At 39.6% G+C, this 21,974-nt stretch overlaps 1 protein-coding gene and 1 long non-coding RNA gene across 5 annotated transcripts in view; one reads left to right on the top strand and one right to left on the bottom strand.

The window, feature by feature from the left end:
* The window catches only part of LOC128795438 (uncharacterized), a 70,413-nt gene extending 60,019 nt beyond the window's left edge, over positions 1-10,394 (top strand). For all 3 annotated transcript variants that reach the window (XR_008433542.1, XR_008433540.1, XR_008433541.1), the window contains exons 5-6: positions 8,142-8,275; positions 10,093-10,394. This is a non-coding gene — a long non-coding RNA (uncharacterized LOC128795438). The remainder of the gene's footprint in view (positions 1-8,141; positions 8,276-10,092) is intronic.
* The window catches only part of CHRDL1 (chordin like 1), a 38,156-nt gene continuing 17,353 nt past the window's right edge, over positions 1,172-21,974 (bottom strand). The window contains exons 5-12 of one of the 2 annotated variants that reach the window (XM_053956172.1): positions 15,256-15,401; positions 14,422-14,515; positions 12,378-12,445; positions 11,508-11,682; positions 8,038-8,232; positions 6,188-6,355; positions 4,992-5,081; positions 1,172-3,729 (exon numbers count right to left, since the gene is read on the bottom strand). In XM_053956172.1, the coding sequence (XP_053812147.1) occupies positions 3,599-3,729; positions 4,992-5,081; positions 6,188-6,355; positions 8,038-8,232; positions 11,508-11,682; positions 12,378-12,445; positions 14,422-14,515; positions 15,256-15,401 (1,067 nt within the window). In that variant the 3' untranslated portion in view covers positions 1,172-3,598. The remainder of the gene's footprint in view (positions 3,730-4,991; positions 5,082-6,187; positions 6,356-8,037; positions 8,233-11,507; positions 11,683-12,377; positions 12,446-14,421; positions 14,516-15,255; positions 15,402-21,974) is intronic. The other variant, XM_053956173.1, reaches the window with a different exon arrangement.

Raw genomic sequence — 21,974 nt, 5'->3', positions numbered from 1 at the left:
ACTAAAATCTTGGCTTTTATCTTAGATGGATAACACAATAGGCACTAGAGCACACCAACATTACGCAAATACTTCATGTGCTATCAATTATTTTGGAAGGAGTCATCATCTGAATTGTGAAATGCTTTGACCTTTTTTTTTAATGAATAGCGTAGGAAGAGGAGAGTGTTAGTTAGGCTGACACATTGTTTCTCTTTTACTTGTCTGGGTATATTTCAAAGTGTTCAGAAGAACACAGCAGTGACTAGGGCTCCTGCCTCCATACCCAGCCCCTCCTGACCTGTGGAGTCATGTGGAGTCAGAGCTGGTCCTGTTACGTGAGAAGGGGATAGGAGTGAAGTGAGAAATAAAATTTAGGGTGCTGTTAAAAAGCATTTGGATGTTATGAAATCAAGAGAATACATTCAATGAGGATGCAGTCTGCAACCCTGACAGTTGATGACTTTCAGTCTTCAGCTAGTAGGAAGGTGAATGCCTCTGATGGAGTTAGGAGAGCAGAGCAGGCCCATGTGCCTGGAGTGTGTTCTCATGGAAAGGATTCTCCTAAGAGACTTCTAAAATGAAAAGATAGCCAAAATGAAGATACAGGGTGTGATGAAATAACAGCAATCAGTTTCATTAGAAATTTCCAGAGATATTCTGGATTTCAGATTTGATGTATCTACTGATTTGAAGTGATTTACTTTGAACACTCATCTTTGCCAAGGCTGATATTCTCTGTATTAGTTAACACTGCCAGCCATGTGTGAGTTACATTTTTCCCCTTATGCTTCTGAAAACCATCTCATTTTTAGGCATTAGCACAGATTGATTCCATCAACATTCCCCCAATTATTTTGAGCTTCAGAATATGTTTTGCCTGTAAAGCAGTAAGTCCTGTACTGTTCTCTTAGTTGGCAGTGCTTGATTTCTTCTTAGGTTGGTTTCCATATATGGATGTCAATGCTTTGATTTTCAAAATTAATCTTGCTGGGTAGGTGAAAGCTGAATTAAATAGGGTATTTTCCAGTCTGACTCTTCCATATCTCAGTATCAATTTCACAGCAGGCAGTCATGCACTGCACACAGCTGGGCACATGGCTTCAGACTTTCTCTGAGGTGGCAGCAGCCACCTGCAAACAGGGAGCTGAAACCAAACATCTTGAACAAACAGCACCCTATGCAAACCATCTTATTTTATTATCAACTTCAGAGTTTATTAATTTATCAAACCAGGTCAAAGTGATACAAGTACATAAATAAGTACAGCAACAGACGTACATCTCATGAAGAGAATGCAAAACATGACACTGTGTATTTTGTTGTCTTTAGTGACCAAAAACGCAACACTGCATTTTACTAAATGATGCTTATGACTGCTTTTTGCTTTTCTTAGGAAGTGTTTATTATAAAATAAATACACAATCTGGATTCCACCAGTCCTGTCACAAATCCAAAAAAGCAGGTTGCCTTCCTCGTAAAAAAAAATTACAAACACCGTACACTTTCCACTTAGTCTTTTGCCACCAGCTACTGCTACAAACGATGCCTTTTAGGTGAGAAATCAACTGCTGGTCTTCTCACCAGAGAACACTACAATTCCTCAGAACCTCTTCTTAAACATTTATAATAAAAATTTTACAGTTCTGCAGCACATTTCAACCCAGTAGTTTCCATGTGCAATCAGTGCTTCTCATGCCAAACTGCTTCTTCTACAGTTACACTGCAGCTCTGGTGCAGTGAGGTTTTAGGGCCTTTGTTTAGATATGCTACACCCCTTTCCAACACCAGGACAGGACTTATGGAAGCTGCAGTCCCCTGGAAAGGTGGCAGGACAGTTCACTTAGTTCTCCTTTTCATGAACAGTGATAGAGGATTTCTTTTAGCCAGGTGTTCCTGCATTTCAACTTGCTGCACTTTCAATGGCCTGTATGCCCAAATGTTATCTGCTCTCTGTCCAGGCCTAGGGAGAGCAGGGTGGTCCTGACATCACCCTGTATGTTTTCTTCTAATTCCCTTCAGCCTTTCTTTCACCTTCATGTATGTTCTTCTCACTTGCTCCTCTTTGTTAAGAAGCCCTGCATCCTACTCCTCCTGAGGCCCGCACTGCTGATGGAGACTGCCAGGGTCTGCTGCCCACGCCAAGGATCCCCTCACAATGGTGAAGCTCTGCCTGAATGGGCTTTTGGCATTCAGTACCAACCTCTCCCACAACTTCATCCCTTTAGGAATGTGGACACCCTTGAGTGCTGTCACTGGCAGAACGACAAATCTCAAAATCCTTGCTGTCACTGTTGATTTCACTCCCTGTGAAGCCCTAGCCCCCAGCTCAGGCCATTTCCATAAGGCTTTGTTTCCTAGCATGTGTTTAAACAGCACTATTCCTGTCTGCTTGTGGAGTAGAAAATGGGAGCAAAAGCAGGCAGAGTCACTTGCACTTGGGATTTAATCCAATATTGCAGCCACGGGGCAGTGCAGGATTTTCGTTTTCGAATTGTTATAATTACTCTGCAGATGAAAGTCTCCTCTCTTAAACACACTGTAGATGTGCTATACTAAATTTAACAGAATCTCTCAGAGTTGAGTTTTTTTCCTGAAGATAACAGCTGTCACAACAAGCAGCTGTTTGTTGTGCTCTACAAGCCTATAGCTGTTTGTTGTTTGTCGTGGGAGAGAGTTGTTCTTGAAACATGAGAATTGAGAGGTCACCCTCAGAAAAATGAAGATTATGTTTGTAATAAATCAGAACAAATAAATTAAGTTCTTCACAACTTTTAAGGTATTATTAATTGTGAGTTTTAATGCTTGAGGTGTTTTGAAAATACTGCAAGTACTTCACCACTTTCTGCCACATCACTTTAGAAGGTGGTTTACCAGCCAACAGCATGTGTAAATAGGGCCCAGAAGAATGAAGTTATTAGGGTTATGATGGGGAGCTAACACTTTTAGAGAAGTGGGTGGAAGAAACAGTGAAAACCACTTGAAAGCCAACATTTGCTCCAATTGCTACAAAAATATATTGATTGCCACTAACACCTGCTGTTCAGTTTATGGACTTTGTTTGCTCAACTACAAGAAATCATCCCAAAGGCAGGCTGCTAAGGAGTCTGTCAGTTTAAATCTGGTTTTTATGTCTCCAACATGAGTATTGTATCACTCGTATTTTTCCTCCACTACTACAAGAAATCCATGAGTCATTTCAACACCAGAAATGGTATAAATTCAGGACAGGATATAATGCTCCCATAGCTCCTGCACATTTATTAGGCGTCCTTCTTTTCATTAGTTTGAATAACTTGCCAAATAATAAGAGTAAAAATGTTCTGTTTTCTCTTTTTAACTTGTAAAGAAATGCAACTCTAGGAAAGCACAGTCTTTCTTTCTCCTTCCCCCACCAGTAACACAGAGCCTTCTAGTCTTTTGGAGGAGATATTTGAACAGTTGACACAGACCACTACACATAAAGCAGCAGATTTGCTGTGCATGATGTGAATAATTACTGCATTATAGTTTTGGGGTTTAGGGCAACTGCTGACTTAAGCAAAATAAGCCTGCAGTCCAGCTGCAGATCCAAGTTTTCAGAAGTTTTCTTATGTTTTTCCCTCCAGTGCTGTCTTCCTTAACAGTGACCCTTTTCAGACTTTTCAAGGTACAAAACCTTTACCAAATCCTCGAGCTCAGTCCTGCACACTCTGCTTTCACACATTTGGCTGATCTGAGCTTCTCCCTCGCTAAATATTTTCCACTGGCCTGAAAACAAAAACACAAAGGAGACAGATATTGACTTAGGAAAGGGCATGGGGGCTTTGAAGACATTTACAAGCACTCTGCAAAGCAACTATTCACAATGGTCAAAGAGGGAATGTCCAATCCTCCCATGGAAAATATTCAAAGCATCTTACAACCATGTAACATATTCCATGCAAAATAACTTTGTTAAAAAGAATAAATATGGATCAGACTATTACTATTTTCTTTAATTAAGTAGTCCTGTAAGTTGGCTCTATTTATTCAACCATTTTATGACACTGGATACCCTGGTAAACCAAAGTATTTAAAAGCTGGGAAGCAACACAGCTGAATGCTTCATTGTGCTGTTAACTCCTCCTACCTGTGCCTAATACAAAGTGTGATGGAAAATAATATTTCTACATATTTATGATAGTGGTAATAGAAATGCATGCTGTCTTGGTAACTAGAATACTACTGGCAACTAGAATACATTGCAGATAACAATGAAAGCTTATGGAAGGCTGACAGCAAAAAACTAGGGAAGCTTTTATATGAAAACATATCTGTATCTCTATAGGTCTGTAACAGTTAAGAATATATTATTTCTGGGAAAAAGACTTTTTAACTAGGAAAAAAGTTATAGAAAAAAATTTCAAGTTGTAATATGAAAGAACTAGGAATTAAAAATATCTATATCCTATTTCAGTTAGCAAATTAGCTGAATTAGTAATTGTTAACTACTGTCACAATCCCAAACTGGATGAAATACAAAACCCAAATTGAATCAAGAGTGATAAAAATAGTGCACGTCCTTTCATAAAACACATTTTAGTAATGAAGATGTTGTTAGGAACATAGGAAAGTAATCTTTCAAATACAACATAAGTGCACGTAGAACCCCTTTGAAAAGATTTTTTTCCCTTCTAAATTACTTTCTAAAACACTGGGGTAACTTGACATGTTGCATAAAAAAATCCAAATTCTGCAGCTGTGCTGACATTAGTCATATTTCTGACTTACGCTAGCATGGGCAGAAAAGATCCTATATTGTACTGTATTAAAACACAAGAGACTAAGCATGTACACAAACTACTGTTCTATGTATCTATATTTTAAATTGCTGTATTTTGATTACTTAAATCTCAAATTATCAAATATTGTGATCATATACTAGAGGAAAATTCAGTATATCCACTTGACTGGGATGAGTAACAGAGAATGTTTTTCATGGCTATGATTATATGAAGAGTAAAAACCTCAATAAGTCAGAATTTACTTACTGAGGGTTGTCCTTGTTATCAGCTTGAAGTAAGGAAGTCCTTCAAATTCTCTCTTGGACAATTTTTCAACATAGAGGTGATGCAGAATCCCTTCAGAAAAGAAATGAGAAGAGCATGTTACTGGAAATGTGCCCATTGTTCTAAACCTGGAGTGCTGTCCTGCCTTTTTGTAAAATTTTCAGTCTATGCGTTTTTTAATTCTGTTTCTCCATCCCTCTGTGTCTTTTGCTATTCCCCTGTAGAACTATTCTCCTGTGAAACTGGAATTGCAGTGAGTTTGTGAGGGGTGTGAGAATTAGCCAATTCTTTCCAAAACACTGAATCCTTCCTAATTATGAGTAAATGTAAGATTATAACAAAAGCCAAAAGTCCCAGTGTCTTGGAGTAAAACAGCATAATTCTGCAGTAAGATACCATTTTGAGCCAGCAGGCAACATGACTGTCAAATCATTATTAGGATTTGTGGCTTTTTAACACACAGGGTAGTTGTGAACCACCCAATGCTCTGTGATTTCTTTTCTGCTCCCACTTTGGCCTTGGCTTTCTCCTTTAAAGCATCTAGAGATGTATCATTTCCATGCAAAAGTGTGCACTATATGAGGGTTTCCTATGAGGATCACATGCTTTTTGCTTAAAGTAGACAGAAATTATTTTTATGAGGCTGGAGATAATTTTTATTACACTGAAAGTTCATGATTTGCAGTAGTGCTTGGGCTTCTGAATGCTTCTCTATTTTGTTCTAATTTTACCAGTTAATCTAGTAAAATATATTGTTTCCATCCTTAATACATTTTTTTGCCCATATCCTGTATGTACTATCATGGATGTATCATCACTATGGCAGACAGGGCAGACTGATTTCAATGGAAAGCTTTTTGGTAAGAGCCTCCAGGCACTTGTTTCAAACCCTACTACCCATTTATCTGCAATAAATTACACAGAGTAATACTGAAAACCTGTTTGTCATTGTGCTTTTGTTCCCAATGAAGGGTAGGAGTTAGCAGACCTACAAATTTGTGTGTTTCTAATGAGTTTTGAACAGAAAAAATCGAGTATGTTGGAAGTGGTTGTAATAGTGATATCCTAAAGAGCCAAAAGAACAGCAATCTAAAATGCTTGGATCTGTAAATTGTCCTGGGATTTTAATTTTAATGGAAGATGATACACTGTTTAAAGAAAGAACTTGCTCAACTCACCTCTTCTAATTGTCCACACATGTATTTCTATTTGAGGTGGCTTTTCAATCTCTATTGCAATTTTCCTGATGGTTTCTCCTTCCTCTGTGAAAATGGATTCATAGACAGGAAATGTCTCTTTCCCACAGAAGTAATCTTTGTTGTCAAAGGTTTGACTTGGCACATCTTCTGTTTAAAAAACAAAAAGGACAGAACACATACTACAGCTATAATCAAGTCCTCCAGAATTTACTTGGCATCAATAGCCAAGAATGGTTAGTTTGAAAGTAGAATTTTCATTTGTATTGCCACACAAATCTATCTCCAGCTGTTAACACAGACACTTAACAGTGTTCTGCCAGGTTCTGGTAGCCTGTCCTTGGTGGTAAGACAGTATTTTTACTTGTAATCCAGTTTCCTAAGGGAATGAGCTGTGTACAGCAATGTGGTCTGGGAGACTCCTCACAAGTTTTGAACCTGTTGTCTACTTTGCAAGCATATTTGAAATTATGTTAGAAATCTCAGGGTAGTAAAAGAACTAAATGAAAATTGGTCATTGGTTAGAGTGAAGAGACCCAAATTATTGTTTTATTGAGGAAAAGAATCTATGAGGTTTGCATTTTGCTTGGCAGCAGCCATGTGGCCAGTTCAAGCCTGAGCCAGCCACAGCACACATTATCTCTTGCCCACCTGGTAAAGCTGTAGAGCATAAGTAGAAATTGTAATTATTCTGTTTGCAATTAAAAGTTGGACAGGAATATAAGAGAGATGATGCAACTTAGAGGCTCAGATCACTGTTTGTAGAAACGCCTAATAATTAATAAATCTCCACATGTACAAGACAGACTGCAGGAAAAGGTTCAGCTTTCTTAAAAATGGGCACATAGGATCTCCAAAAACAAGGCAGTAACCTCCTTTTTGCCATTCATTTTTCTATTGAAGCCTATTAGCCAGGCTTTGTTGGCTGTTCTTCCAATGAAATCTGTGGATCTCTGCTTCACAAGTCTCCAAAATACACACCTCCTGCCTGCCTACTGCCACTGCATCATGGTTTTCCCCCAGTAAGCAAGTCTAGCAGGAGAAGATGGGAAGTGTGCATTCTACGAATGTTTCTACGTGTGGCTGAGCAACTCATTTCCTCAGAGCATCCTTGCCCAGTGCATCACCAAACAAACACATAAATGGATACATAAAGGAACAGTTTAAAGGCACATAAGGGAACTGGACAGTCCTTTACCTTTTGTATTACATGAAACATGGCTTTTCATTTGGCAAACCATCAGCAGAATCCTTTTAGGAGATTTTTCACCAGCTGTAAGCATTTATTTTAATAATGTCTACGTAAGTTTTATCATTAGTGCAGCATAGACACAAGGCTAAATCTGTGATAAGTTAGTATTTATTTTAAGGATTAAGTTATGTAACTGACACCAATCAGAGTTTTGAATCCTGGTACATTTTAAAAAGCAGAAATTATGTTATCTCCACATGGATTTTACAAGCTAGAAAATTATTTGAAGGTTCTGTGGGCACTGTGGTAGGGGAAGGACAGGGCCTTTTGGCAGTAATGAACTTTCTGTATACATTTCTGTAATATTCTCTTTGGAAATGAGCATCAGGAAGTCACGTTAACAGCAGACAGAAAGGCAGTGACTGCTGAGGACATGTGCCAGCAGCATGTCCCTGTGTGAGGAGCAGCAGCAAGAGGAGAGGTGGCCAGGCAGCTCTGCCTGTCTCACACTGAGGCCTCTGCACCACACTGGAACATGGCACACTGCTGCCGTTCACATCAGAGCTTGTGATCAGGAGCCTTGAGCCAAGCCCTTTAACATGCACAGCAAAAAGGTGGTCTGTGATCAACTTTGTTTTACCTGGACAGACTTTACAGCATTTTCCTTCTACTTTCTGAGGGTATTTGCAGGGATATTGTTCTGGACAGTGAATTTTCTTACATTCTTGTTTGGTGATGTTGCAGGTGCACAACACACACTCTACGATTCCAAAGGCCCGGAGATTGGGATGCCAAGATTCACCATGCGAGTATGTTTTGCCATTTGAAACACAAACTACAGAAGAAAAGAAAAAGAAGAAAAAGTTCAAGTGGAAAAGGTAGTTCACTTGCTACCTATCTATAAATATTCATTTGATTCATGCACATTGTTTAAAGTGGTGTCTCCATACATCATCTGTTAGCATCTCAGGCCCATTTCTCTGCTTTTTAATTTTAACTTATAGTTCCTTTACTTAAAATGAGTCTAAGCCTGTGGCCACCCTTTTCTGAGCAGTTTTTCCTTGATGCCAACTCTGCTGACGCTGATGCCCATTAGGTTTTGAGGAAAACGGTGAAGGTCAAGTGTCTGACTATCTCCCCTCCCAGTTCATGAATTTCAGTTACGCATTAACCAGCTTAGAAAACTCACTCCTTCCCCTCACATTCTCAGTCCACACACAGGACACAGCCTGCTACAGTGGTTTTGGCTGCATTTGAATCAAATTTGGAGATGAAAGGTTCATGTAATTTGCTACTGAGTCATCTGCACAGCTCCAGCCATTTGCTGAACGCAGCCTTTGCAGTGAGAGCAATGCTATCAGCTGGCTGGATTAGTGATACCTGGGCCTTTTATTGCTTCTACATGTGAGTTCTGCTACGTAGCACACAGAAAAAGCACAGAATACTTGCAAAATGGAGTTTAATTCCTTTGTGGAAATATATATGTCGATAGGTATATAAATTCATTTGGCTTTTGGAATCACAAGAAAACTTGAAAAGATTCATTAGGGACTGAAATTTCATTCCAAAAGCTTCTAAGAACTTCAGAATATTTATTCATCAGAGCCCCTGGGAGTCAGAGAAATACAGCTGACACAGAGAGTGGAAAAATCCATGCCTGGTAGAAGCCACTTTGGGTCACCCAGCAGTTGATGGGAATTTAATCACTTTACACCATGTTTCCATTTGTCCTATAAATCCTACTTCTTTCTTTTTAAATATTTTATAAACACAAAGAAAAATGCAAACTAATCCTAACAAGGTGAAAGAAAGGGCACTGCTTGATTTCTAAAAGCAACAAAAGTGAAGCTGGGATATGTTGTAAATATTTCCAATTCTTCTAATATGCCATCATTTTTTTTTCATGTTTTTATTTGTAAAATATGTTCCTATTTTGCCTGTAACTTTCAAAAGCAATTTAAATTTTATCTGTAATCTGAAATTTATATCTAACTGGTAACAGATGTAACCAACTGGTTTATATATTTTAGTGAGTTACTGAGATTTATGGGGAGTGTTTTTTGCAAAGTCTTTCATGAGCTTAGGCTATCATTTGGTTAGTAATTTGCTACTTTTTAACTCTTTTTTAAGACCTGGGATTTTTTTAGAGATAGGAAACAGTTTTGTTTCTCAAATGAAAGTAAAGTTTTATCTTTATACTAAAAATATGGGAGAAAAAACTGTAAATGAAAAAATTGGCAAGTACTCAGCTGCTCAGCAGGCTTCTTACATGCTTAAATAGCATAATATTGCTAATTCTAAAGTCCATGCTTCCATGGACTTCTTTTCCCCCAGCCAGAATTCTCCAGATCCTTTATGGCCATAAATACTTCCTGAGTTCTCTCTGACAGGTGAAGGGATAATGCATGACATTGTATGGATACATATTCTCTGTCTTTTAAGAGTTTTTTGACACAGAACAATTAAATGAGTACTCTGAGGCAGGAGACAAAGACTCTAGTACAAGCCAAATACTGGCAAATAACTTCCAGTTACCCTGTTTTTAGTGCTCTTCATGCTCGGAATGATAAATCTGTATCCACACAACCACATAGTATTTGCATGTCAGAAGAGTTGTGAGTTTGTTCTTTAACTTGTTGAAATATGTCTCAAGGGACATGTGCATTAATTACTAAAACACTTGTTAATTGCACAGGAACAAAAGAAAACACATGGTCAGCATTCCTGTTTCCATCATGGGGATCTCTCAGACACTCCAGGCAGTGAGTCTCTGAAGTTATACTGCATCCAGAAATATGCTGCTCGTCTGTATGTCCTTTATTTGCTGAAACAAGTCAGTTAGAAACTGCTTTGATGATGTCTTCATGTGCAAATTACATGTCAAAGACATTGCACTGTGTGGAGATTCCTGCTCCTAGATTCACCATAAAACACTGGCATGATCTGAATGCTTTTTCATGCTTGTTCAGGTGGATAATAAAGATCCTATAGCCAACATTCCTTCTGTTAGTTAATACCTTAAAAGATTAGTTGGCCCTAATACAAGGGATTTTAACTCTTTGTGGTAGTTTCTAAGTATGCTGACTGGCATTTATGGATAGATGCTCTTCTGAGCATGTGTTTTTACAGCTACTTCTTTCATAGCTTCCTAGGCCTGTTCCTGTAGACCTCTGTTCAAAGAGGTACACCCTCTATGGGAACTGAGCATCCCACCCTTTTTACTGTACAAAACCTGCTGTCCCACTGACTGGTGAACTACTATTTTCCCTTTATTTTTGTTCTTCCTGTAGTGCATGAGGAATATGACTTGAATATTTTAAGCCACATGGGCTTAAAATTCTGCTGTCCCCAAAACGCTGCATGTCCTACATTCTAGTAGCAGAAGGCATTAAAAGATTCTTTACAGTGAGAATCATTACATTGGTTAAATTTGCCTCTCTACAGCTCAGGCATCCAGCACAGGCAAATTGCCTACTCTGCCTCTTGTGTTAGTCACAGGGGAGGGAGATCATCCCTTGTGTCCCACTGCCTCAGGAAACTTGTTTAAGGTCGGGAAAGACATGAGACTGTCTTTCATGAGAATAATTTGCTAAGTCTCAGAGGCAGAAAACCTCCTGATGCTGTGGCAAAGCTTTCTGGTCTGAGATTTGCCAGGCAGTTGAAATATAAGCAGCTATAAAAGTTACAAAATAGGAGAGAGTGTAAAGAAAATAGCCACAAAGAATTTCCTCCAGGACAAGTCACAGTGTGAACAAGTTAGTGAATCTAAAGGCATCATGGTGTCCTTTGTGGCACAAAGCACTCACTCCCCTGGCAGCCACCACATGAGCTCTCAGAATTATGGGGCACAATCCCACAAAGTAACTCAGAGAGCAACACTGCTTTTGCAGAGTGAAATGCAATATTGTACGTGTAGGCAGAGTTGATCTCAGTCAAGAAGGAATTTCATATCCTCAATAGCTTATTGCTTTTGCCTCCCTGATTTGCATCAGAATTCTCAATACCACTGAGAATTTTCAAGATTCTGCTGTATATTTTGAGAGTTTTTTTTGAGCTCTAGCTGACTGATTCCTGACCCAGAGCAATACTGGAAGAAGTGCTTGTCTTTACCTCGTCCGTGCCTGTGCTTGTTGTTGATGACGATCTGTACGATTGTTCCTGAGGCCTGCTGGGGATCTGGGAGTGCTCCACGGTTACTCCTGGCACTGGGAAATCGTGGCATGCTGACTGCCTGCCTGGCAGAGCTGGGTGACAGCTCGTAATGGGAGCGATGGTAGGAGTGTCTCTGTTTGCAGGCAGAAGGAGAGCAGGAGAGTGAATGTCTCATTCCAATGAGCAAGGGGTACGAGTAGGGAACGAGTACTGCTGGACTAAAAGTAGGTGTAGTACTGCATAGCATGTTTTCTAAAAACACTGCTTCTTTTCAGAGAATCATTTTCCAAAATGCCCATGAACCTGAAGGTTTCATATTACAGCCCTTATTTTATAGATATGATTCTTCCCACTCACCCAAAGATCTGCTGGTTCATGTATTCAAGTGGTGCACCTACTGCTTCAAAGCGCTTCGGATTCTCTCCAAATGCTATTACAAAAAATAATCTCTTGAGCAGTAAGTTCTTAATGGATACTTCTACCACCAAAGACAGTGAAGCTCTATAGTAAATATATATGTGTGTATGTGAACTGGGAAGCAAGTATTTGCAGTTATTATTTAAGAGCAATTTACTGTAAATTTTATTCTTATAGAGCATATACAGAAAAAAAAAACAAATCCAGAGACTTCAGGAGCTCTTGCTCTAATTCAGCATTATTCATGAATTCAGGTTGAGTGAAAGAAACCTGTTTTGGGCTAGATTCACAGAACCCAGAATGAGGCAGTAGGTATTCAGACCCATTATCATCCTGTTCTCTTTTTTCCCAATGTACTGCCATGAACAGCACAGCAAGAAAGTATGTCTTTAAACTGTAGGTCCCACTTACAGCTTCCCTGTTGGCTGGCTGCCGGAATATGTCTCCATCAGAATGTTCCCATGATAATTCTCCATCTCCTGTACATGAAGCAGAACAGAATCCATTAGAGGAGTGACTGTGCAACACTTTGGGAGATACAGACGGGAGAAGTCTCACCTGGCTTTACAGCTGTTTTAGGGTCTAGTCAGTAGCAGAGGAATGAATTTGAAAATCAGCAAATTTTGATACTAATATACTTGGCCATGCAGGGAGCAGAAACCGACTCACAGTTTCCTCCCCATGAGCTGTGCTAGATCTTTGCAAATATTTTGTTTAGGTTTGCATTTCATAGAAAACACAGAGGTGAGATAAAAGAGCTTCTGCCATACTGTAAAGGACAAGGTAGATTATGAGATAAATGATAATTTTAACATTTTTAAATAAGAGCAGTAGACAGAAGAATACATTAAAAAAGCCCTGGATCACTGCAGACAGTGGGTTGCCTCGAGTGCATAATCTGATGCAATCTCACCTTTCATATGGAAATGCTAATGAACCAGTTTCTCATTAGTGACTGTGTCTGATATGACTGATTTCTCCAGTGTAAGGCTGGTTTACTGCATAGCTATGTTTGATACTTTGAAAGTCAGATTGATTTTTCTAACTGGAATAAGCTGGTTTCAGATACAGCTCAAATAACTAGCTGGTAACTGACATCAGACAATTAACAAGGATTTACTTTAATTGTCAATGTATTACATTTAAAACAGTGTATCACTGTATTTCCTGCTGGCAACAGAACTATCACTTTGCTTGTTTGAGATCAGGTGGCTTCACAAGCAGTTTGACTGGCAAGGAGTTACAAGATTTGTAAAGATACTGTGGAGTAACATGGAAAAGCAGCAAAGAATGAGGAACAATCTCTGTGCAAAGGAGCACTGCAGAGAGATCCTCACCCTTGTTCTGTCTGAGGTGACGTGTTCATGCAGCACAGAGCACTGCCCTCCCAAGAGATCAGCTCAGGTCCTCCATGGTGCCACACATAAATTAATTACCACTGCATGGTCCCCAGAGTCAGCAGCTTTGTCACCCTGCTGCACTGACAGGACTACACAGCTTCTGTGCAGACCTCATTCCTTCAAATTGCACAGGGCTCTCTCTGCATCCTGCTGCTTTATTAGCACTGATGCACTCTCAAGTACCTTCTTGTGGCTCAGCCCTCCACTGCTCAGAGCTTTTGGTTCAGTTTGTGCACTCAGCCAACTCCTCAGGTCACAGGCTGTGGGACTATGCTGGTTTGTGTTTCACATCTCTTGCACCATAAGGAAAATTACACAACCAACTAGATAATATCCTTATTTTTACCATGCAATAGTACTGAGTTCAAACAAGCAGAATATCAAAAGAATGCAGCAGCACAAAGGTGCAAGCCGGGGAGATTTTCAAAGCATCCTGGCATCACCGATATTATGAGTGGCACTTCTGAAAAGCACAGGTACCTTTAGGTGCTTATCTGCATCTTTGAGAACAGGCACAGATGCTTAGATACCCTGGAAGTGGTGGTTCAAATGCCATAATACTAATAGTGAGATAAAATACATTTAGAAATTCTCAGACACTTTGGGCTTTTAGACAGACTGAAGTCACCTGAGTATTGTCTGACACCTAATTTAAACTGGAGTAATTGCCCTTGCCTCTGAATTGAAATTCTCATGTCTTGCACAACTTGAGTAGGTCTGCTAACTTGTCAGATAGAAGCTCATCTTTTATTACAAAGCTTCTCTACTCAGAGTAATGGCAGCTACTTCAATACATCATTTGAAGCCTTGATGCATTAGGGGGATGCAACTTTATCATCAGAGCATTCTCACCTTGCTTCAATTTAGGAAAACAAAGGTAGCAATGTTACCTTGCTGGCACTCATAGAGCAATTTCCCAACATGCATTGGATTGTAATTACATGGGAAACTTGCAGACAGTGTCCTGAGTGACAGTGCTGGTGCACAGACAAGGTTCGGAAAGGGGAAGGAGTAAATTCAGAGCCTGTCCTTCTGTGACTTGAGTTTCAACATACCTCTGCAAACTGGACAGCAGGACTCTGGAACAGAAACTGGGAAAGAGCAAGTTAACTTGGGACAAGTCTTCAATCCACAGTACACATTTCCTTCCTGCCAGTAAAACACAAAAGGGAATTTAGGAGTTGTTGATTATCTGGTACTGTATATTCTTTTTTTTATGGACATGCTTATATCTGTGTTCACATAAATGCCACTCTATGCAAAAGCAGAATATTAGATTAGAACAGTCTGTTCAGTACTTGGCCTATGAAATCATTAGTTCATGAAGAATATGATGATGATTTTATGAGAGGAAGTAGAGAGCTGCCAGTAGTTGATACTGAAGAGCTGCTTGGATTGAGATGTTTTGGTTCAGACACTGGCTCTGAAGAGTCACTGGGTGACTGCTCAAATGTACTGGATTTGAATTGTGACATCTCAGGAATGGCTCTGTGGCCCAGTGCCAGCTCAGAGCTGTCCCCTCCCAGCCTTGGGGCTCTTTACTTATCAGCTCAGTCTAAATGAAATCAGTCATTGGTTTAGTGCTATATTTTCCAGTTAGGTTGAAAGGAAATATTCTATATATGCCAAGCAGCAATATTTTACCTGCTGCCTCTGCACTGCAGTCACAGCAAATGCAGGGTATGCATTGTGCACCGTGTTTAAGAGGTCATCTGGCATTTATTTACCAGGTACTGCACACTCTCACCAGCTCTGAGCACTCTCATGAGTTTCAGCATTAATTCTCAATTCCCAGCCTTTGCTATGCATTGCTTGTATTTCAGTGTCACATCTAGAAAGGAGAACTGGAGTATAGACAGAGCAGGGATCTGTCAAATCATGTTACTTACTGAGCAGCTGCACTGGGCACACTGGTTTGCTTGCCTGTTTTGGAAAAGCCCCTCAGCCACGAACATTTCTCCATGGTGGTAGGTGGTGCCATTGTATTCACAGGATTTCCCAGTGATTTTGCTGCTTACTGAGAAAAGGGAATCTTCTGGAAGCAAGGGGAAAGGAACATTTCATGTAAATATTCTTGAAAATTCATAATGTCATAAATACATAAATACAGGGGAGCAAAAACCTCCCTTCTCCCTCATTTCTCTTTATTATGGAAGGACAAGTTTTGTAATGCTGCAAAGTACTACTTGGTAAATCACACTTTGAGGTAACTGACCCAGTTATTTCTAGTATGCTGATGACCAACTGCAATGCCAGCACTAATGGCCCTGTCTCAGGCTGCAGTGTTTTCCCTTGTTCTGCAGCATTTGGTATTAGGACAGAGGGGTGTGGTTATGTGCCTACTTGTTACAGGTACATGGCTCTTTCATGTAAAAGGCAGTAGGTGCTGCATACACACAGAATCCCACTATCAACAGCATTGTTCTAGCAGGGTTTCCCCCTTCTTAGTACTGAGTACTGATATAGGGTTTTTTTTTAATGATTTCTAGTATTATAGCCCAGAGAGAACTTAATTGCAGGTTAGCAAGTTGTGCCACAGGGCATGGTTGATTCCCTGCCATCCACGGGCACAAACCTTTTGGTAGAGGAGCAACAGTAATGATGATGGGACTGCCAAGAGAGAGCTATGTACAAAGTAAGTGTTTGTTCCTAGTGGCTTTCACAACTCATTGCTGCTGCTGTTTTCAAAACAGGCAAAACTTGTCAAAGGCAGATGCCAAAAGCTAACCAAAAGTTGATTTTTCTCTGACATGCATTTTAATGTCAGATGTGCAGATGAGGGAACTTTGTTTGCAGAATTCGGTGCATATGACAAAGTGACACTATATGGCAGTGTCAATTCAACTCTGAGACCTCCTGCTTCAACTCAGTATCATATTGAGTTCTGCACCACATGGGTTAAATGTTTTTCTAAGATGTACAGCTATCCATACCTTATACTAAAACATCCCCTGGATTGTTTAGCTATTAGCAGTTGATAAACTGTGCAAAAAGAGTAGACTTTACCCATGAAATGTAAGTTACTTGATAGGCTTGGGCAGTGAACCTGGCACTATATATTTATATTCACATGAATTTAGCATCTCAGCATGAGAAAAGACATTTCAAACAAGGGCTCTGTGGAAGTAACAATGGAGTGTTTGTTCTCTGGAGCCCAAATCACAGCAAATTTCAAGGAATGCAGCTGAAATTTCAATCAGTGTGTTTGGGCTTTCACGTAAAAGAAACCTGACCTGAATATTCAGGTTTTCCTATAGTCCCTTTCATTACCTATCAGCTAAACCTGGAGATTTTTTCTGTGAAACCATGACACCACAGAATGTACGTTTTTCAGCTGTGAGCTCAAGTGTAAAAGCAGTTTTCTGCTGGTACGTACTGCCATTAAACACAGCCATTTAATTTTCCATACAAGCATAAACTAATTACATTGGTCCATCAAATATAATACTTTAAATGGTAAATGTCAAATCTGTCTTTGGAACATACATGTACTAAGCATTTGAGAGTGTATGGGGTCAGAAAAGTCCATTTTGTAGGAGATTGGTAGAAGTCAGCTAGTCAGGGTTCCTTGCCTGATATTTCATTGCCTGACACACTTGGTATTTGCACTCCCACAGTTGAAGCACTGGATACATCATTATTTCAATGCAATCAAGAGTGTTGAATGACACCTTTCCAAAATCTTATAAAGAGTACAGAGCCCTGACAACATCTGTGTTTGGCACAGAAATGCATTGCTTTTGGCACTTGCTGTATGGTTTGCTAGCAATACAGTCTGGAATGGCAAGATGTATACTCTAATTAAGACATCCTTTGAAAGTCATCAGCAAAAGATTCAATTGACAAATTCAGCTACTATTTAGGCACAAATATTGGGAAACATGAATAAAGAGGCACTTTTCAGGACTGTGATGCCTCCCAAAACTTAAAACTCTTTCTTGGATTTTCTGAATCATCTCAGTGGAAGCGGGAGGAAAGACTGACAAACTATTAGTTATCTCCTTGCCCCTTGGGCAACTGGAAGAGCAGAGGACTGGAAAGAAATTAAAATGGAGGGAGAAATGAAAGGATAACACAGATGGTCCTTGACTGGAGACAAGGCCCTGTTCACACAGCCTCTGCAGGACATTGCTGTGCCCATGTGGGATGCCTGTCCAAAGCAGTGTGTGGCTTGTGGTCTGACATTTGCTAAGACCAATACCTGAATGACTCACCATGACTCTTCAGAGTGTTGGATGAAGACAGTAAATTTTACTGCAGATTTATCTTGGTATATGCCATATCACTCAGTTCTGTAGGAAATCACCAAATGCCCTTAAACTGTGGCTTCTAAATAAGGAAGGAGAATGGTGAAACTTCTATTGCTTAAAAAATGATGGCAGAGAGAGTTGCACTAGGTAGTTGTTTTCATCTATGTTTCTTTTAATCAATCACAGAGGTTGGCCTGTGACAGCTAAATCATTACATGCAGCCCAAAACACATGTACCTCTGCCTGTCTGAATTTGGGATGAAATTCTATGGCTGTTTTAAACCAGAGAATCACAGGATCATTAAGGTTGAAAGGACCATTAAGATCGTCAAGTCCAACTTTCAACTTAGTACCATCACCGTGTTCACCACTAAACCATGTCCTCAAGTGCCATATCCACATGTTTTTTGAACACTTCCAGGGATGAGGATGCCACCACTTCCCTGGGCAGTCTGTTTCAATGCTTCACAACCCTGTCCATCAAAACATTCAAAACATACCTAATGTAAACCTGCCCTGGTGCAACTTGATTCCATTTCCTCTCATCCTGTCACTTGTTACCTGGGAGATGAGACTGACACCCACCTCACTACAACCTCCTTTCAGGGAGTTGAAGTCTTATTTGATAAAATAATTGTAAGAAAAGTCAGTTTCAATTACAGGATATAAGTCTATGATTTAAGTCCTGCTTAAAGTCCTGTGCTATACTGCACAGACCTGTCCATATGGTCATCTTTTAGCACATTAAGCAGCTGGACATATTTCATTATTGCACAGAGTCAGGTCTGAAAGAAGTTTTCAGATCAAGACCACATTACTTGTTATTGCAAAAAAATATATACAGTCATTTATTGGAGATGGCATATTGAAGAGCACAACTGATCCTCTCCAAACACAGCATTTGCCTGGAGCTGCAAGGAAGATTTGTTTATTTTCTGTGTCCAAATATAATTTCTGTCTGGTGCAGTCTCTCTCTCTGTCTAACTTTGCTGGTGTGTGACTGATTTTCTTCAACTGAGACTTGGTTTCTTTCCTAATGCTTTTTAAATCAAGGCTAATTAGAGGAGTTCAGACTCCCCCATGATATCATATTCTCCTGTTGAATGTGAAATTAGAGTCATTGTGGATTGTTTTAATAAGTGCCACGTTTGAGCTTTGAAAAATTTTGTCATTAATACTGATATCAGCATACATTATTCTGTGCCTTAGAAAAGACAGGTTAGAATCAGATTAATTAACTGCAAATATACCGCATTGCTCAAAGCTCTATTTGTAAACCTTGCTTCCTAATCAGGACTGTTCCCAAAGCTTTATCTGGCATTTTAATGGTGCTGACTAACATTGCTTTAATTAGCTGCCTCTGTGAAGTACCAGGCAAACCATCTGTGTGAATCCTTTTAATTAACTGGGTTCAATCTAAGGGTTTTTCCTGGCATTCTTAGCATGTCAGTGGAAGCAACACACAATGTATAGGGTAAAGATGTTATAGCATCAAGTGTAAAGGAAATATCTCTGTTTCTGTGGTTGGCATTTATTCTGTAAGGGCTCAAACTTCTGTACAGAAGTTGAGAGGCCATGCTTATATTTGCCTACAATTTTTAGCGTGATCAAGACAAGCCCATGAGTCTGCAATATGGATAGCAGTGATTTATCACCATCATTAGCATGAGGTAATGGCAGGAGCCAAGATCTACAACCTGGGATTCACATGACCTGATATGAATTTCAATTTATCCTGTAAGTAACTTTAGAGGTTAAATCTGGCTGAAGAAATCCTTCAGGTTTTACAGAGAACAGAATACAACTGTATCAAAAATGGATTGGCTTCAAAACAATTCTTTTTTTAAAAGCAACTGGAGACTGCAGTGGCTATGCCTGAATGCTTATATCCAAACATTATTCTCTTCCAAACATGGGATTCTGTCCAGCTTCTTTTGTCTACCTGGGCTGTTTTTCACTGATGTCCCATACTCACAAGGTAAATTCCAGGCTTGATGAAGCCAATAGAAAGGTTTCCTTCAGGATTCAGCTAACATATGTGCTTGAATGCTACCTTTTTGAGATTGTACTGTGAGGAACTGTTGATCTCTACAAAGGATTTGTATCAACTAAGACCTGTAGTACAACTTGGTGTGAAAGTCAACTCTGAACTAGAAGTGCATACAGGTATAGTTCACAGATTTCATGAACTGTGGTTCCTTTGACAGAGCATGCAAAGAAACAGTATGGCAAAAATTTTGCCATGAAGGGATGCTACCTCAGGGTGAACTGCAGCACCAGTGCGTTCCTGATAGTCTGACAAAACAGTGTTAGATATGAATTTCATAAACCACAGAAATTTTATGGAAATTTTATGGTTCAGTGGAATTTGCTCCAATCACATATTTTTTCATGGAAGACTGTCTGGGTTCCTGATGGTCTGCCCATACTTGAGGTGTCCAAGGGCCAAGGTTTGAGTGAAGAGTCAGAAATGTACACATACCCAACTTTCCAGTCTTTTGGGAAAAACAGATTCTCTATCACATGGATCACAGTCAGTTTTGGAAACACCATCTTTCAGTTTTTTATGTTTACAATTCTATTCCTTCCTGGATTGTTATAAAAACTTGGTCCTGAGATGCTTTACCCTTACTTGGGTATAAAGCAGAAGAGCATCAGTTATTTGTTACTAATCCCTTGAATAGCTTAGACAAATTCCATGGGCAGTTCCTGATGTTTAAAACATTGGTAATTTCTGCAAAAGTATTTATGTGCAGAGTGAAAAGCAGTAACCAGCTATGATCTAACCTTTTGGGAAATAGGAGATGACTTATTTAAGGAATGGCTTTAGGATCCAGGCCTTACTACAATCAATTAAGTGCTGAACTTGGATGCTTCTGGATAAAGATAAGAGGTACAGGTATAATTACTAATGAACAGTTTAGGACACTACCTAACAAACTGGGAAAACCACCTTAGAATCAGTACAGTCATGGCATGATAATCAGTAAAGTGTTTATGATGTGACATCTGAAAGACAAAAAAATCAGCTGCTCTTGGGCACTCCTTGCCACTGGGGACAAGGAGACATCTTGGCTTTCTGACAGTCACTGTGCTTAGCTGTACTGACCTGCAGTCAGTGGCAGGCTGAAGTTGAGTGTCCTCCTGAAATGGAGACTGCCCTCATTGGCCCATGAAGGCACAAGCAAAGCTCATGCTACTCATATCCCTCAGCAAGGTCTGCTGGGACCCTGCACAGCACTTCAGCAAGGGTCTGTGGGGTTTTATTGCATCTCTAGGAGGTGCTTTCCCTACAATATTCTGTCCGTTTGTGTTAGTACTTAACACTCTCACTATTGCTTATTTTAGTATCAGAACATCTGGCAAAGAACATTTTCTAAAAATCCTACAGACTCTTGGCTTGCTGACTTAGAAACTATTTTTAAACTGCAACATTCAGAATCACCTAGTGTCATTTAATGAAAAAGATATGCTTTTAGTGTCCAGCAGAAAGGCGGGGTGCCCAGCCTGACTTGGCTTTTACAGTTTGTCTATTTTATTAACCACCCTTATGAAAACAATCTAGTGCTAAACAATATGAATTTAATCACAAGGTCTAATGCCTTAAGAAACTTACCATACTGGGAACTGTTTTGCAGATAGTCTGTTTTTTTTTGTTTTGTTTTTTTTCTTTTAAAGCAGACAGATGATAGATTATGAATTTGAATACAGAGAGGATTTTATGAAACATATTTTCTGAATCAACACAGAGCATAAGCATGTACAGACCAAGAGACTGAGGATTGTTTTGGCACCATATTCAGTAGGGAAGCAATTGCGTTCTGTTGTAACTCCGGCACAACTGTTTGCACTGACATCTCTTCTGCACATTTCCTAGTATTCCCAGTGAGTTCTGCTACTTAATGTACACAATTGGAAGTGTCAGTTTAGTTTCAACAGGGACTCTAGAGCTCTCTGGGATGTATCCTGGTGCAGGAAACTGTCCTTGGACACCAGCTGGCCAGTGATCTCACATGCTGTTTTCTGTACCCCTCAAATTGTAACAGCATCATGCAAGGCTGCATTATTGTCCTTGTAACTTAAAATTTGCCTAAGAATTATAGGTTACCCATTCAGAAGCCACACATAAAGAGCAATCATGAAATAAAATACAATTCTTGGAAATGTGCAGACCACAAGCATTTCTAATGCCAGAGGGGAACAGGACTTGAGTATCAAAGTACCTCTTCCTATTTTGCTTATCGAAAATTCTGTGAAACCTGAATCAACTCAGGCACACACACTGCCCAACACAAGTGGGCAGTACTTTCATTACCTGAATCTGCTTTTGGAAGACTCTTGGCTCAAGTAGGAGTTGC

The sequence above is a fragment of the Vidua chalybeata genome, chromosome 14 (assembly GCF_026979565.1).
Source record: "Vidua chalybeata isolate OUT-0048 chromosome 14, bVidCha1 merged haplotype, whole genome shotgun sequence".
Taxonomy (NCBI): Eukaryota; Metazoa; Chordata; class Aves; order Passeriformes; family Viduidae; genus Vidua; species Vidua chalybeata.
This window is presented reverse-complemented; position numbering and strand designations above follow the sequence as displayed.